This window comes from Mytilus galloprovincialis, chromosome 8, assembly GCF_965363235.1.
Source record: "Mytilus galloprovincialis chromosome 8, xbMytGall1.hap1.1, whole genome shotgun sequence".
Classification (NCBI taxonomy): Eukaryota; Metazoa; Mollusca; class Bivalvia; order Mytilida; family Mytilidae; genus Mytilus; species Mytilus galloprovincialis.
Window position 1 is genome coordinate 77,159,117 of NC_134845.1, and position 16,514 is coordinate 77,175,630.

Consider the following 16,514-nt stretch of genomic DNA (forward strand, 5'->3'; position numbering starts at 1 on the left):
TCAGGCCAGTACGAAAGATTAGCGTGTTCTTTACAGTAAAAAACATAGGTGTACTGGATAGAACTATGAAAAGTAAAAATTATATATTGGAAAAAGAAGAAGCATATTTCAATGTGGCTTTTTGAGTGAACTGAAAGTAATACAGTATAAGAAAATTCAGAAAAGACGAACAAATAAAATTATCAAAACAATAGTGTGTTAGAGTCTCTGGTCATTCTTTTGTCTCTATATCATTTAGCTTACTGACGTATTTTTGTTTCAATTTAGACGTCCTACACTTAATAGCAATTGCAATACATTGGAAATTAAACAAAAGCGTCACCATGGTCTTAAGCAATTCCAGTAGAACCGATCTCGATTGAAAACACAAAACACAGTTGTACGTATATTTAAATATACATTGTACAGGCATTTTTTGTTTAAATGTTTAAGTCAGTTGTGTTGTATGTCTGTAATGTATGTTTTCACAATTTTGGTTGCTGGATCCAAAATATTGCCTCATTAATCCAATTTGTTTGTTTTGGATGCTCACGTGATTTTTGTCAATTTAACGGAACTATTAATAACTAGCATACAGGGTAGCGTTTTATGTAGCTATAAACCGGATTTAACCCACCATTGTGTTCGAAAAATGCCTAAAGAAACTCATGAAGATGACAGTTGATTTCCGTTCGTTCTGTTGATCGATAAAGTTTAACGTTTGATTTTGTCAGTTGTATGGACTTTTTTGTTGACCTTGGAGCTCAAAACTTTTGTTAATAATTATTTCTCATCTTTTCAGTCTGAAATTATTGTTCAGATGATTAATTGTCGTAACCACAAACCCGTCTTCTTTTCCCCCGAATGGACCCTTCCCAGTTAGAATGATCACCAGGTTTTTACATACGAGTAATACAACTTGTGTATGTGAAGCAGAATCTGTTTTCCCTTGCGGGACACTTCAGATCACGCCGAGTTTATAGTGGGGTTAGTGTTTTATAAAATTCGAGAAATAATCAAAAGAAACAGATAAATTTAATTTGCAATGTATTTCACATTTTAATCTTAAAATTGAACATATTCTTTTTGGACAGAACAATTACTTTTTTTGACTATTTCTTTAAAAATTTTTCACATTCAATTCAGTTTCCTTGGTAACAATACAGCCATTGTTTGAGTTGACATTTTGCAAACTTAAAATTTTTCTTTTAATTATTCATCTTAGAAATGCTTAATATTTTCACTGACGGCTGTCCACCAATTTAAAATCAATTCATGATAACTTCATGTTTGAAACAAGTAATCATTTGTTTAAACAGAATGTTGTATCTACAAACTAATATATACAGTATCATATTTTAACCCAAAATAATTTCTAATATCCTTATTTACACGCGACAACTCCCTTTTCAATGATTGTTCTCCCTTCCTGCAAATACAGTACAGGACAGACCACATAGTCTACCGTGGAGCCAGTTTTATTGTAAGGCTCACATGTTGCAGGATTAAACATTGCTGGTACTTTTGTAGATATGACTAAAGGATTGCTCCGAGTAACCATAAGCCAGCTCAGCAGTGAAGTTTCCTTGATAAATGTTTGAACTGCCACACCGTATTTTACATATTGTCTTGCAAGCAATGTGGACAAAAACATCTGCACAAACATATAAGTATGATTAAATAAAACACAAACTTATGCAATTTTAAACTTGACTGGGACATTATAGGAAAATAATGACGAGCAACGTTAAGAGAAGCAAATACAAATTTCTTTCAAGTCTCTTTCCTTCAATGAATACGTGACAAGTCAACTTAATTTATAGTCTTATTATTAGTTTCGACTTAACAGTTTAACATAAATGATAGTATATGCATTTGTAGGAAAATATTGCATTGTAAAATTTAACAAATGTAAATAATGTTCTATACATGTACATGTAAATGTATCTAATGCAAATTATAAAAGTAAACTTACAAAACACACATAGTAATATACTCACTTTGTCCATATTGAGACCAAGAAACTTTGATACTGTTCTTATATGATCGGTGTTTAGTTTTACGAGAACACAATCATTCACCTGAGACGATATGAATAAGAATATAGGCAAGTTATTTTAATAACTTATTTTATGCAGATGACGGAAATCTTTAGTTTTATTCTAAGTTAATTTGCCTTTCCCTTTGGAGAGCCCCTGCCTAGATTATGTGTGTCAGTATTTACACTACACGTCACAGTTTACACATCCTTGATAAGCAACACGATCGATATTTATGTAAACAAGATTTTATTTGGGATTTTATCAATTTTTATCAGTTATTTGGACATTTAGACAATTTATATAATTCTTATTATTGAAGAACTACCAGGTAATATTTGTAATTGCAGTCGTTTGCACTTATTATTGTTGTTCAGTTAAATGCAATATTAATCAAAGAAGCAGAGCGTCATCGCCATCTTGGAAATTGATTGTGTACGAACATTAATTTGCAATCGTATGCATATCAAACTCATTTGAAGATTTTGTTTCTTTCCGTTAATTGAATAAACAATATTTCTATTTATATGAACATTTTCTTATTCAACGTATATTGTTTACTTCCAATCTAATAATTTACGGTAATTATTAAGTCGTAACTTACAAACTTTGTTGGAAGTTGTTTTGCGGTGCACCTTCTTTGGAGGAAGATACGTTAAGAAGTTACAGTTATTTTTCGTCGTTCTAAATATTGACATTGTCAAAAGTGAAAATGGATATTCAGATTACGCCAGGTCCGAAAGTTTTAATATTAGGACACAGCTTTATTTCTCGTCTAACACAAGCATTAACATACGAGCCGAAGTTATCACCGGACTTTAATTTAGCTCAATGCAGCGTGAGTTGTTATGGTATTAGTGGAGGTACAGTGGACAGACTAAAAAACAATGAAGATTTAAATGCTCACATTCAGCAATTTCAGCCCTCGGTAATTATTTTACAGATAGGAGGAAACGATTTATGTGATCCAAGTTTGAAAGCAGAGACATTAGCATGTAACATTGTGGATTTGATGTCTGATTTTCAACTACACTACAGCTTTGTAAATAAGATCGTTGTATGTGAACTTTTTACGAGGACTCAACCTTGGTACATAACCAGAACAGTATGAGAACAAAAGAAGGATAGTGAATCAGATGTTACCCATCCTGGTAGATGACAAGAAACATTTTTGGAAACATTTACGGCTGATGAATAGCCCATTGCAAATCTTTGCTTCCGACGGTGTTCATTTGTCGGCATTGGGAATGCAAAAATATTATAGAAGTTTACGTCTGGCAATTTTGCATGCTATAGAGTCTTAGTGTAGAGTAGATGTTTCTCTTCATTTAATATGCTCGTTGAGGTTAGTTTTACTAATTCTGCATGAACAAAGAATACTGACAAATATGAAAGTGGTGAATGTTGTCTTACAAAATGTATTTATTGTACTTTCAAAACATTTTACATCCAGGTTAAATCGTGCATGTTATAACAACATATTGATTCATAACAGATGCATATTTTTGTTGAAATAACTGTTTATTCAAATCTGATTTTACAGAATGAATAATTATTATATGTATTCTTTCCTGATTTTAAATTTAATATTTATCTAGTTTCTATATTTTCAGTTTTTGAGAGTTTTTATACTACAGTACAAGTTTGTATATTGTTCGTAAATATTGTGAAGAAGCTGTCTCACCTTTGAATTTGTTACATCAGGTAATCATTACATTTTAATTATTTAAGCTTGAATGGACTCAACATTTAGTAAACAAATCTAATCATGACGATAGAATCAATAAATGTTATTTATAGACCATGTATTTGGTCATGACCTTGAATTTGGTCAACAGCTGTTTTTCATAGACCATGTATTTGGTCAATAGTAATTGATTAAAGATTATTTATATTATTATAGACCATGTATTTGGTCGTGACCATGGGTTTGGTCAATACCTGTCTTTCATAGACCATGTATTTGGTCAATAGAAAATTGATTTTGATCATGTATATTATTATAGACCATGTATTTGGTCGTGGCCATGGTTTTGGCTAATAACTATTATTTTTAGACCATGTATTTGGTCAAATGAAAATAGAGTTTAGATTATGTATATTATTATAGACCATGTATTTGGTCGTGGCCATGGTTTTGGCTAATAACTGTTATTTTTAGACCATGTATTTGGTCAAATGAAAATTGAGTTTATATCATATATATTATTATAGACCATGTATTTGGTCGTGACCATGGTTTTGGTCAATACCTGTTTTTCACAGACCATGTATTTGGTCAATAGAAAATTGATTTTAGATCATGTATATTATTATAGACCATGTATTTGGTCGTGGCCATGGTTTTGGCTTATAACTATTATTTTTAGACCATGTATTTGGTCATGGCCATGGTTTTGGTCAATAGCTGTATTTATAGACCATGTATTTGGTCAAGTTGTTGTATATCATGGATATGGTCAAATGATTTTAATTATAGGCCATGGATTTGATCTAGCAATAGACCATATTAATTTGGTCAACGGAAATTGATGATTGATTGTTTCAATAAATCTTTATATAGACATATACTTTATTTACAATAAACTTGTATAAATGTGTAGCTTATTTATTTTGATAGTATCATGTATATTAACAGGATGCCTCCTAAAAGGAAGCCTAGTGAGAGGCAAGCCAAACTGCAAAAAAAGGACCAGACACAAGAGGATGCAATGACAGCTGCAATCTCAGCAGCTGTGACTGCCAAAGTTCTTGAAAATCTGAAGGAAAATGGCATATTGCCTCAACCCAGTCAGAAAAGACCCCACCCTGTTGAGATGGATGTCATCGAACAGGAAGAAACAACAGGTGAACCCACACACCACACACAAACTGCTAGCTTTTCAAGCGAAAACGTGTCTAATTTTGGCACCCGCAATACTCAAAACATAGTTCAAATACCTGCACAAAGCTTGGTTGCAGGTTTTGATCAGGTTCACCATGCCACAACTACATATAAACCAATAGGTAGACCTCTATATACTAAGATTAATTCTAAACTCCAAGAAAAAATTAAAAATAAGGAGTTTATTGATATGTCAGACATACTAGTTGACCACCATCCTGCCGAACTGGATTTCCATTTAGCTGTTCAGAACAACAGGGTGGGCCTGACATCAGGAAAGAAAAAGAGATATGTTAATATTGAAAGTTGGACCGATGCATTTAGCATTTTCTCTTCTGTAATTAGGAAGTTTAACCCCAATCACCCTACTTTATCAGAGGATTTAGCCATTTATATGGATTTGATTCGCCAAATTCAAAAGGATGGTGGCGACTGGTATTTTTATGATGTTAATTTTAGGCAATTAATGCAAAATGATGACACACTTTCTTGGAGTTACGTCGATCAAATTTTACATACAAGGTCCCTTAATAGATTTATTTCCAAAGCAAATAATACAAACACAATGAAAAGGACTCAAACAAGCAATAATGCAAAGCCCTTTCCAAACAGCGCCCCTCGTAGAACATGCAACAGGTTTAATGAGGGGCGAATTTGTGATGGAACTTGTGGATACTCCCATATCTGCAGTATCTGTTTCAAAGGTCATTCTAAGTCCCACTGCTACAAGAATAAAACAACAAACAGATCAAATGAGAATGGACCGTCCAGAAATTTTGAAAACACAGCTAACTTACAACGACCTACAGCTACTGCAACCAAACCTAAACAAATGTAAACTACCTACTCCTATTAAGACAGATAGATTGAAATTTCATTTGCAAGGTTATGACTCAGAAAAAACACTTTATCTTTTAAACGGTTTTAAAAATGGTTTTCGATTGGAACATAATGGACCTAGATCACAGTTTAATTGCTCTAACCTTAAATCAGCTAAAAGCAATCCTTTAATAGTACAAGAAAAAATTAACAAAGAAGTTAATTGTCAAAGAGTGATGGGCCCCTATTTAGAAAAACCTTTTTTAAATTTGAGGGTTTCACCATTAGGTCTTGTACCTAAAAAATCTAAATCAGCTTGGCGATTAATTCATCACTTGTCGTATCCAGACAAAAAGTCTAATTCGGTAAATGCTGGTATTTCCGACGAATCAGCTGCAGTACATTATGCAGGCATACATGAAGCCATTAATGAAATCAAACGATTACGTAGCCACAAATATCAAGTTTTCTTATCCAAAACCGATGTTAGATCGGCATTTAGAATCCTTCCAGTAAATCCGTCAGATTATGAATTATTAGGTTTTAAATGGAATAATAAGTTCTACTATGATTGTTGTCTCCCAATGGGATGTCGGACCAGTTGTAAAATATTTGAAGAGTTCAGTACTGCGTTAGAATGGATAGCATTGACGAAATTAGGTATCACTTCAATGGTGCATATCTTGGATGATTTTCTGATCATTGAGAAATCGAAAGAGGATGCAATTTCCAAACTCAAGGCGTTCGTCAATTTATGTGAAGACTTGGGGGTACCCTTATCAGCAGAAAAGACTGAACTCCCTTCTCAAGTTATGGATTTTGTGGGAATAACATTGGACGTAATTAAACAAGAAGCTCGTTTGCCTCCGGATAAGATAACAAAATGTCGACATCTTCTGGAAAAGTTCTCACACATGAAACGTTGTACTTTAAAAGAACTGCAATCACTTATTGGAGTCTTGAATTTTGCTTGTTCCGTTATTCAACCAGGACGGGCATTTTTGAGAAGGATGATTAATTTAACTATGACTGTATCTGATGGTCAAAATCATGTTTATCTGAATCAGGAAACAAAAGATGACATAAGAATATGGCTACAGTTTTTAGATTCTTTTAATGGGAAATCAATGTTTTTAAATGAAAGTTTCATGTCCAGTAATACTTTGGAACTTCACACTGACGCTGCACAATCTAAAGGTTATGCAGGCATATACGGGTCAAAATGGTTTTATGGTCCATTCCCAGAAAACTGGAAAAACATCAATATAATGACCTTGGAGTTTTACCCTATAATCTTAGCAATTGAGTTATGGGGGACTTTGTGGAGAAATCACTCTATTCTGTTATTCACTGACAATGAGGCACTGGTTTCTGTAATCAATAAACAATCAACATCTGATGGTCCAGCTATGCAAATGGTTAGATACATGGTTTTCAGATGTTTGCAATTTAACATATTATTAAAAGCAAAGCATATACCTGGGAAGAAGAATATTTTTGCAGATTGCCTTTCTCGTTTACAGGTAGAACAGTTTTTGAGAATATCCCCAGCTGCTCAACCCAAACCGTTCCACATCAATTACAGCCACAGAACTTTTGGAGTACGTTACAATCTTAGCAAATGCAGCTCTAGCTCCATCAACTCGAGCTACTTACAGCCGCGCATGGAAAACTTTTGACTCTTTCTGTACAGAAATAATGAACCAAAGCCTTCAGCCACCACTTTCTGTAGCTACCATTTCATTGTTTATTGCCTACATGTTTAAAAAATCATATGCTCCTAGTACAATTTCAACATATCTATCCGCCATAGCCTATGTTCACAAAATGATGTCAATGCCTGACAACACTCAGTCGTTTTTAGTTGAGAAATTAGTTACAGGCACATATAGATTATCAAAAACATTTGATAGCCGTCTTCCAATCACAATTCCTATTTTAAACAAGTTGATACAAAGTATAACATTAGTTGTCAAGTGTACATATGATCAAGTTTTGTTCAAGGCAATTTTCTTATTTGCTTTTTCAACTTTCTCTAGAGTTGGAGAATTGGTGACGTCAAAAAATGCCCCAAATGATAATGTTCTGCTATTGCACGATGTTTCATTGTCTTATATCCAGGGCAAAGCAGCAGAAGTTCAGGTTTGCTTCCGAAGATTTAAGCATAATGTTAGAGGAATGCCAAAGACCATTTCGTTTTCACATGGTACCGCAATGGAATCAGCCGTCGTTGCCATGGTTGAGTACCTGAAAGTGAGACCTTATTCCGTTCCCACAGAACCATTGTTTTGTTCTGTTGATGCCACTCCATTACATCGTCCAGTCTTTGACAGAATATTACATAAATGCTTAGCATCTTGTGGTCTGGATAGTTCGCGATACAAAGGACACAGTTTCCGCATAGGAGCAGCAACTGATGCTGCCGAGAGAGGTTTATCCGATTCACAAATACGATCTATGGGACGTTGGAAGTCTAACGCATTTCAAAAATACATAAGATCTCATTTAAATTGATAGGCAATTTTGGTACCTGCTTGGGCCGGTACAATCATTTTTATAGGAATATATACATATTTTTCAGCATCTTTACATTACTTGCTTGGGCTGGTAATTGGCAATCTATACGAATTTTATTTTTGATAAATCTCCAGTTAGTGTGTCATCATATAATAAAACATATCATTTTAATGCATTAGCAATTATAAAGTCAAAAGGTTTCAACGCATGAAGCTATGTATTCTAACAAAACTTAACTGCTTGGGCCGTTAAGTTTTTTAATGCTTATGCATGATATATTTATGCATACTTAACTATAATGCAAACTTTATCATTGATATATAGATGTTTGTGTGTGGCTCTTATATCTATTTAATTCTTACAATGACTTTGTCTGTTAACATTACGGTACTTGCTTGGGCCGGTATTGTAGTTATAGTTGTATGGTTAAATTAGAACTAATTATGATCAGGCATTAAGATCAAAGCTTTATTTTCTGCCAAGTGCTTGGCCTTTGTGGGGTAGGAAAGACTTATTTTATTGCATCTTTCCTGGTGGCTTAGTTGACCCCTTTTCTAGGCCAAGCTACTGTATTATGTAATATGTTATGTAATATGTTATTATTGATTTTATGTATTTTCATTCATTATTATCGTTTTGTACAGATGTATATATATTGTGTATTTTGATATGAAAGAATTTTTTACGAATAAGTAAAAATTTTGCAATTTACTCTCTAGTTTCTCCATTCATTTATACATTGCCATTACGATACCAAAAAGAACTTTTCGTCGGTTTCTGACCCTTACATCTTATCAGATGATTTGTTACAGTTGTAGGAAGATAGCATAAATATATATATATATACATATATACGATGCCAGTGTGAAAACTAACACAATTGTTCATTTCATTGTTTAACTTTACCGGGTCTTTGGGGATTACCGCATGGATTAATAATACAACATTTAAAGCAGGACTTGATCATCTTTCCGGAGCCTCTGTGACGAATAGAGAACATGTGTCTTATATAGCTTTATTCTGCACAAAGCAGTTGTTCCTTTTTGTATTCACATTTGTACAGCTGTTTCATGCATTATGATGTTATGTTTGATTCCGCAATAATGCAAATAAATAGAACGTTAGAAAAGCAAGTATACTAAACTATTCAAATTGAGTAGCATAACTATTTGTAAAACTTTTTTTACAGCGGTCAATGACCTTTTCAAATTTATTTTTAAATCAAACCAACCTGGATGTTGACATTAACAGCAATTAAAGATTTTCCTAAATTTTCCAAATAACGTTGTACCGTACGTTCAGAAAACAGGTAAGTTTCCTGTAAGTATACAATTGCTTTTTGTTACAGGTGTAGTACACATTATAAGAAAAAAACAAAATACACGTAGAATAAAGAGATGTCTCATTGGCAATTATACCTCATCTTTTTATTTTTTAAATAACTTGTTAATATCACTTAAATTAAATTAGTTCTGATGTCTCTGATTTCACGAACTCAGAAATAAAATACCTGTAATAATAAAAAAAAATAATAAAATGTTTACGAATGTCGCAGAGCTGTATAAAGGAATAATATGTGTGCCTTTGACAGTAATATTTACTCATGCATTTCATTAACAGTCCTATCCCCTCCAGCAAAAATTAAATACATGATAAATAGCACAAAATAAAGCATGATTTCCACTGTGACTATAATCGTTGTGTTTTGTTCAATCGTATTATGCAATGTCCATAAACATGTGTATCTACATTTTTCAGTTGATTTTCTAATTTAATATGAAAAATATCAGTTCTTTGTTTTTCAATAATTAAAAGAAATGTTTAAAATATTTGAGGTATAATTAGATAAAAATATGCGTACACCAACTTGATTTCTTTTACAAGTATTGCCAATCTTTTACACATACATGTATACGTTGCTTTTGTCGTCACCACCTGTTTTCGTAGTTGATTTACTATTGAATTTGATTTTTTAGCAAGTGTGTTTGTGCAACATAACCATGAGTAAAAATACTGATGGCACTAGTGGAACGTTAATTGAATATCTAAACGTAAACCCTTACAATGTATGGCTACGTTCATGGTGCTCCATCTTAAGTTTTGACGAGTTTTAAGTTTCGTGTATCTGGGATTGTGTCAATGAAAGTATCATAAGATAAGTCTTATGACCTTATTAAGGATGGTATTAGGATGTGTCTGACACATGTCTTAAAGTGTACAACAAATCAATCTTAGGACAGTCCTAACTATCGTTGTCCAAGGATCATCCTGACACATTTATTTGATTGAAAAAAATACGCAGAGAATTAAATGAGATATAAGTTATTGTATTTCAGTAAGTTTGTAAAGGGAGCGAGGTTGCATCTTTTATGATTTCTTTTTAACGTTATTTTAATAGATACTTTATTGTAAACTATAAAAATATATATATATGCATTAAATACAACAACAAAACAAAATAGTGACAACACTTTGTTATCGGTGCTATGCGTGCTGTAATTTTATCTAGATATTAGTTAATTAGAGTTTTGTCCTTTGAATTAGGTCCACTCGATTTCATTACATGTATTGAAGTTTAAATAGACGTCAGAATTGTTTTCTGCAAACCGATTTTTTCCCTTCCACATTTCAAATATTATTGCAATAGTTGGGTTTGGTGCAAACAATGTTGCTAAATAAATGATGATCGAATTTTCAAGCTTCCAAGGGCAATATGAATTAATTTAAATGAGCGTAATGATATGACATCGGCAGACATACTTTTGTGAGAGCTACGATTAATTCCAATTTCATATGATTTTGTATAAAGAAAGCAGTTATAATTTTTAAAGCCCTTCGCCAAATGAACGCGGTATATCTAAGCGTATTCATATATTATGTGCACCATGTAAGTTCAATACCACCCTAGACAAAGTTCTTATAATATGCTCATTATTCCAAAAAAAAAAAACCAAACTGAATACTAGAATTACTCTTTTTCGATATCTGGAAGTATTCAATAAATAAAATGTGTCTACAAGTTTACAATAACGAAACCCATCATAAGACGCCTATTTATTTAACCTAACTTAAGAACCAAATTAAGGATATATCTGATTTAAGGAGACTTTCGTTTACCTAACTTAGGACTAAGACGTGTCCTAAGACCATCATAAGACATGTCCTAGTCCAAGGACAGCGTCATTGACATGACCCCTTGAGATTAGCATGATATCACATTAATGTTGCTTTCAACTTAAATTCAGCTTTATTGTCGTTATGTCGAAATAAAGTTTGCACAAAAACTCGATAATATCCCTTAGACTTCTTTTTTATTCCAGAAATCGAAAAAAGTAAAATAAATTTAAAAAGCAAATACTCAAAGCAAAGTTTGGCACATTGAAAAAAAATACGAATTTCTTTGAAAACGAAAAAAATGATCCGCTCTGGAACATTATGATTTGTATAGTAAGATGAAAGGAGTATCAAATATATCCCCAAAACATACAGAGGTAAGCATTTAGTCAAACACATTTTATAGATTTAATAAGTTATTGGCAATTTGTCGGAGGAGAATTGTAAAAATTTACTAACTGTTATATGATTTGACAAGTTGCAATTTACCACAATTGTTGCCTAACCAAATGAAATAAAGCAGTTAATTAGCAATTGAAAAAAAAATTAAATATATAAAATCTGTAGACACCAGCGCCCGACGACGTTTTATAAACACTTATTATGGTTATATAAAACGTGGGAAGGCGGGTTGATTTTACAAATTTCATTTTTCGTGCCACAATGCTCTTCAGCTACTTTATTGATTTGTCTTTTCAATAGCTATGATTTGAACAGATCTGCTTAGCAATCTGTACTAAACTTAAGTTTCAAATTACCGTTTTCTCGTGTCGAACGCATGACATCTATAAAGAGTTATACTAAAAAGTCATCAATTTTTTATCCAGATAAAAAACCCCTGATTACACACCCAGGTTATTAGGGTGAAGGTGGATTTACATGTAGTTTGGCACATTTTTAAATTTGTAATTTTGTGAATTTTTTTTAATCTTTCGTTTGTTGCCACGGCATTGTCAGTTTCACTGCGATTTATATTGTCTATTTAGTAGCTTCCGTCACTCACAGTAATCAGGTAATATCTATGCAACTATTGTGCAATAGATCGGAGTAAAACGTACAACATGTACAATTAATTTAGTGTTATACCCGTAAAATATTTAATAAGAAATCAATGTTTTGTTTTTCGCCTCTACTTTCTTTAAGTTCAGACATGGCGTCTTTCCATTCATTTTTATACAAGTCTATAAATTGTTGTCCTAGTCTTGTAGGTCTATTTGGATCGCTCAGAGTTGACATATCAGCAGAGCTACCTACTTGGGAACTGAAACAAATCATTAACATTCCAAATTTGTAAACAGGAACATAGATTTATGCAGGTTAACCTGTGTCAAAACAAATATTAAACAGTAACACGTTTTGAAATATTAAACGAAGCACAATCAATTATGATTTTATAGAACGATGTATAGAATACTTTAAATTATGGCTTTATATCTTTATTTTTTGTCGTTTTGAAAATTCTAACAGTTAGTCCGGAAAATCGATATATGCTATTTGAAAGATGTCTTACTATTAGATATATATTTTTTTTAAATATTTGTTTATGTAAAACTAAGCTGTACAGAAGAGAAAATAATGACAAGTCTACGACAAAAAAGCCCTAGTCTAAGAGATGAAACTAAACACAAACGAATTGTGTTTTTATTTGTTTTAGTGCCATATCTTTTTAAAACACAGAGAATCGCATTTCTAGATGAGCACAAGCACCTAACTTACATGTCTGAGTGAAATGTGGATGTGTTTGTGAATTGGGGTTTCATTCTAAGAAGGGCTCATATTCAAAGTTTAAGTCTGTTCGTCCATCTCATTGTAAAATACATTCAATCCAAACGTGTAGACAAATATAGTGCACATCAAGAAATTACTATATTATATTAATAAGGAGGAATGCATGTATAACTTACAGACTGCAAAGATGTAACAAATTTGAAAAACACACAGTGCCGACGAGAAAATTTCAAGTGCAAAACCCAAATATAGATATCACTTTACATTAAAAATATGAGCGCCTACAGTTAAATTCAATCATGGAACATTATTTGTGTAAAAAACAGACAGGTTATTGCAAGAAAACCCACAACATAATTACATTTAATAGGTTCATTTCCTCCAGTTAACATACAAATGTTTGATAAATGTTTGTTCTCTTAAATTTTTTATTATAACATTTAATAACGTAACAGTAAAAACATGAGATAAAAATGACGTTATTAATTGTAAAATTTGATTAAAAGATACACACTAAGAATGCATGTAATTTTATAAATAATACTCACCTTGTTTCTGGTGCTTTTAATTGTTTAGATTTATCTTGAAGTCTTATCTCAAGTTCAGCAATTTTTGTCTGTAAGGAAGATAGCTTGTTCTTGCTGATGTTTAACCTTAAAAAAAGGAAAAACATGCTTTTAGATGTCAAATAGAATTATGAATTTGCATTTTTACATTATTGGCCATCCCAGCGGTAATGATAATATATATATAAATATTTATAATGTATATTTATCAAGGCTTATATACTTGGTTTGTTTTATTTTTAAAAGTAGAGATATATGATACCAATTTCAGTGAATACAACAAGTTGGAATTTTTTTTCTTCAGTATTTCAAAAAATATTAAGACATTTTTCCACTGCCTGCCTGGCGTTCAAGATAGCAGCCTTAATACGGAAGCCGTTTCTAGGACACACAAGAAATTAGAAAATATTTGTTTTCAATTCGAGATCACGATAAAACATAACCGTTCTACCGAGATCTCGATACAACGAAATTGTTATATAGAGATCTCGAATTATGATATCGTTATCTCAATTTATTATATCGAGATCTCGGATTATTATATCGTTATACCGATTATGATATTGTTATTTCGTTCAAACAAAACTGTTATATCGAGATCTCAGATTATTATATCGTTATGACGATTTATTATATCGAGATTTCGGATTATTATATCGTTATCTTGGTTAAACATACCGAGATCTCGATTAAAACATATCGTTTTCTCAATAAATCGAGACTGTATTTGAGAATTCGTCCTTTTGATCTAACAAATATTCAAATTTATAATGGGAAAAAAAATTCAAAGTACTCTTTTAAAATTTTTACTTAATTCATTCAGTAATTTAGTTTCGAAGAATAAACTAATGGATTTCCAAAACTATATTGAACAGAAATTCCTTGGTTCAATGTACGGACGACCTGATTACCAAAACATATATATAAATATTTAAAATACTTAACATTATCTTTATTTATTTTCACGTTATCTTTGCTGTTCTTTATCCTATATTAATAGACAAAACATGTCCATTGTGCCGTAATGACCAATAGAGAAGTAACGGAGGACCTTAATGTCAAATTACGCGTGAAAATTAAGAAATATCCAATTTTGAATACTAGGTGAATGGATATTTTGAATATTGGAGTAGACTGTTGCGACCCTCTTCTAATAGGCGTTGCGGAACATATACACTTGTTACACTTTGTTTTCTATATAAAAATAGCCTTCAAATGAGGTATAAGGTATGTATGTAATTAAAAAGGGACTGAAGGGTCGCAGCAGTCCATTCCATTATTAAAAATATCCATTCCATTATTTAAAATTGACCATTTTCATAATTTTCACGCGTATTTGGTCATTTAGGTCCTCCGTAACCCCTTTAATGGTCATTGCGGCACAATGGATATGTTATATCTATAAATGTGGGATGAAGAACAGCAAAAGTAACGTGAAAATAAAAAAAAGATAACGTTGAGTATTTTAATATTTATATATAATTCTTATATGATTTGCATACTAGGGAATACTTTGATATGATTGGTGAGAAGACAGCCAACAAATTATCGATAAAATTAGAGGAATTACAATACACGATTGTACAAGTTATCAGTGAACTTTATTCAAATTTTGAAAACGTTTAAATTTGTACAAAGTCAAAATACAAACTATAACTTGTACTAATTGTACACAACACATATATTACATTGTGTTACCCGTTTCTTGTTATCTTGATATGTTCTATTCATCATAGTCACATCAATATGCCCCTTTGTTTGAAAATAGAATTTAGAAATATTACAATTTCTTAATCTTACATTACCAGGATCTTCAATTCAGAGACTGGCGGTGCAGACAGAACAGAAAAGCCTTCAATAGCAACCGGTTCACAACCATGTGTATGGATATTGAACATTTGTCTTTAAATTAGTTAACTGATTAAGGAGTCCAGAAGCAACAACAGATATTTACATTTACCATATTCACAATTGCATATCTTTGTTGTATGTCGGAGCAATCTTAAATGTACATATCTTTGTAAAACAGAGTAAAAACTTTGTTTTGTTGATATTGTTAAATTTTGTTTGATTTATCACATGGCTGTATATATAGGGTTACTCCTCCTATCAACTATTAATGTCCATTTCCTTTCAAACTTGATTCTATATGCAAACTAATGTTTGGTTGCGATTTATTATCTCAACTTTCATGAGTATAACAATATCATGAATATATGTCGTCACGAAAATTTGATCTTTCCTTTTTGAACTTCTTCAAGGGCTAATCTCAACATAAGGTTTCCGCAAAAAATAATTGTTTTACAATATATTTTGACTAGATTTTGAATTAATTTTTATAATTTCATAACTATTTCCCACCTTGATTGAAGAGTTGTACTTTCCTTTTCCAGTCTATCCACCTTTTCCTTATCCTTGTTACACTCCTTAATAACTGACATTAGATCTGATTTTTCTTTTTTCAATTTATCAAGCTCAGCTTTTCTAAAAAACGCTCCAGAGTTCAACTGTTGTGACAATTCATCCCTTTCTAGAGTAATTGTAAGGAGTTGTAATTGTGCTTCTTTCAACTCCGTTTTAACACGATTGATTTCAGCTTTGCATTTTTGTATTGCTTCATCTTTTTCTATTGACAACAACTGTCTAATATACAATATAAATTAATACGAATGATTAAATGTATGTCAATAAATGAAAATATAAAAATATATTCAGCTAACAAGTTGTTTGAATGAAAATAATTTCTCTATATAAAATTAACTCAGAACTTTCAAAAATCATAATAAAACAAAAATGAAACATTATAAATTTCAAAAATCAAAATAAAACAAAAATGAAATATTATAACTTTCAAAAATCATAATAAAA

General features: G+C 31.7%; 2 protein-coding genes and 1 long non-coding RNA gene across 3 annotated transcripts; 2 read left to right on the forward strand and 1 right to left on the reverse strand.

Annotated features, from left to right (window-relative positions):
• Positions 1-1,134: 1,134 nt before the first annotated feature.
• LOC143042610 (uncharacterized) lies at positions 1,135-16,266 on the reverse strand. The gene is made up of 6 exons (XM_076215013.1): positions 16,008-16,266; positions 13,629-13,733; positions 12,439-12,613; positions 9,470-9,556; positions 1,980-2,060; positions 1,135-1,633 (listed from the first exon to the last, which is right to left on the reverse strand). The coding sequence occupies exons 1-6, from the start codon at positions 16,085-16,087 to the stop codon at positions 1,364-1,366; spliced, it is 798 nt and encodes a 265-aa protein (XP_076071128.1). The 5' UTR covers positions 16,088-16,266; the 3' UTR covers positions 1,135-1,363.
• LOC143042611 (uncharacterized) lies at positions 2,084-7,006 on the forward strand. Its single transcript, XR_012968066.1, has 2 exons — positions 2,084-3,722; positions 4,657-7,006. It is a non-coding gene; the product is annotated as an uncharacterized LOC143042611 (long non-coding RNA).
• On the forward strand, positions 7,295-8,949 carry LOC143042608 (uncharacterized). Its single transcript, XM_076215012.1, has one exon. The coding sequence runs from the start codon at positions 7,420-7,422 to the stop codon at positions 8,233-8,235; it is 816 nt and encodes a 271-aa protein (XP_076071127.1). The 5' UTR covers positions 7,295-7,419; the 3' UTR covers positions 8,236-8,949.
• Positions 16,267-16,514: the final 248 nt, after the last annotated feature.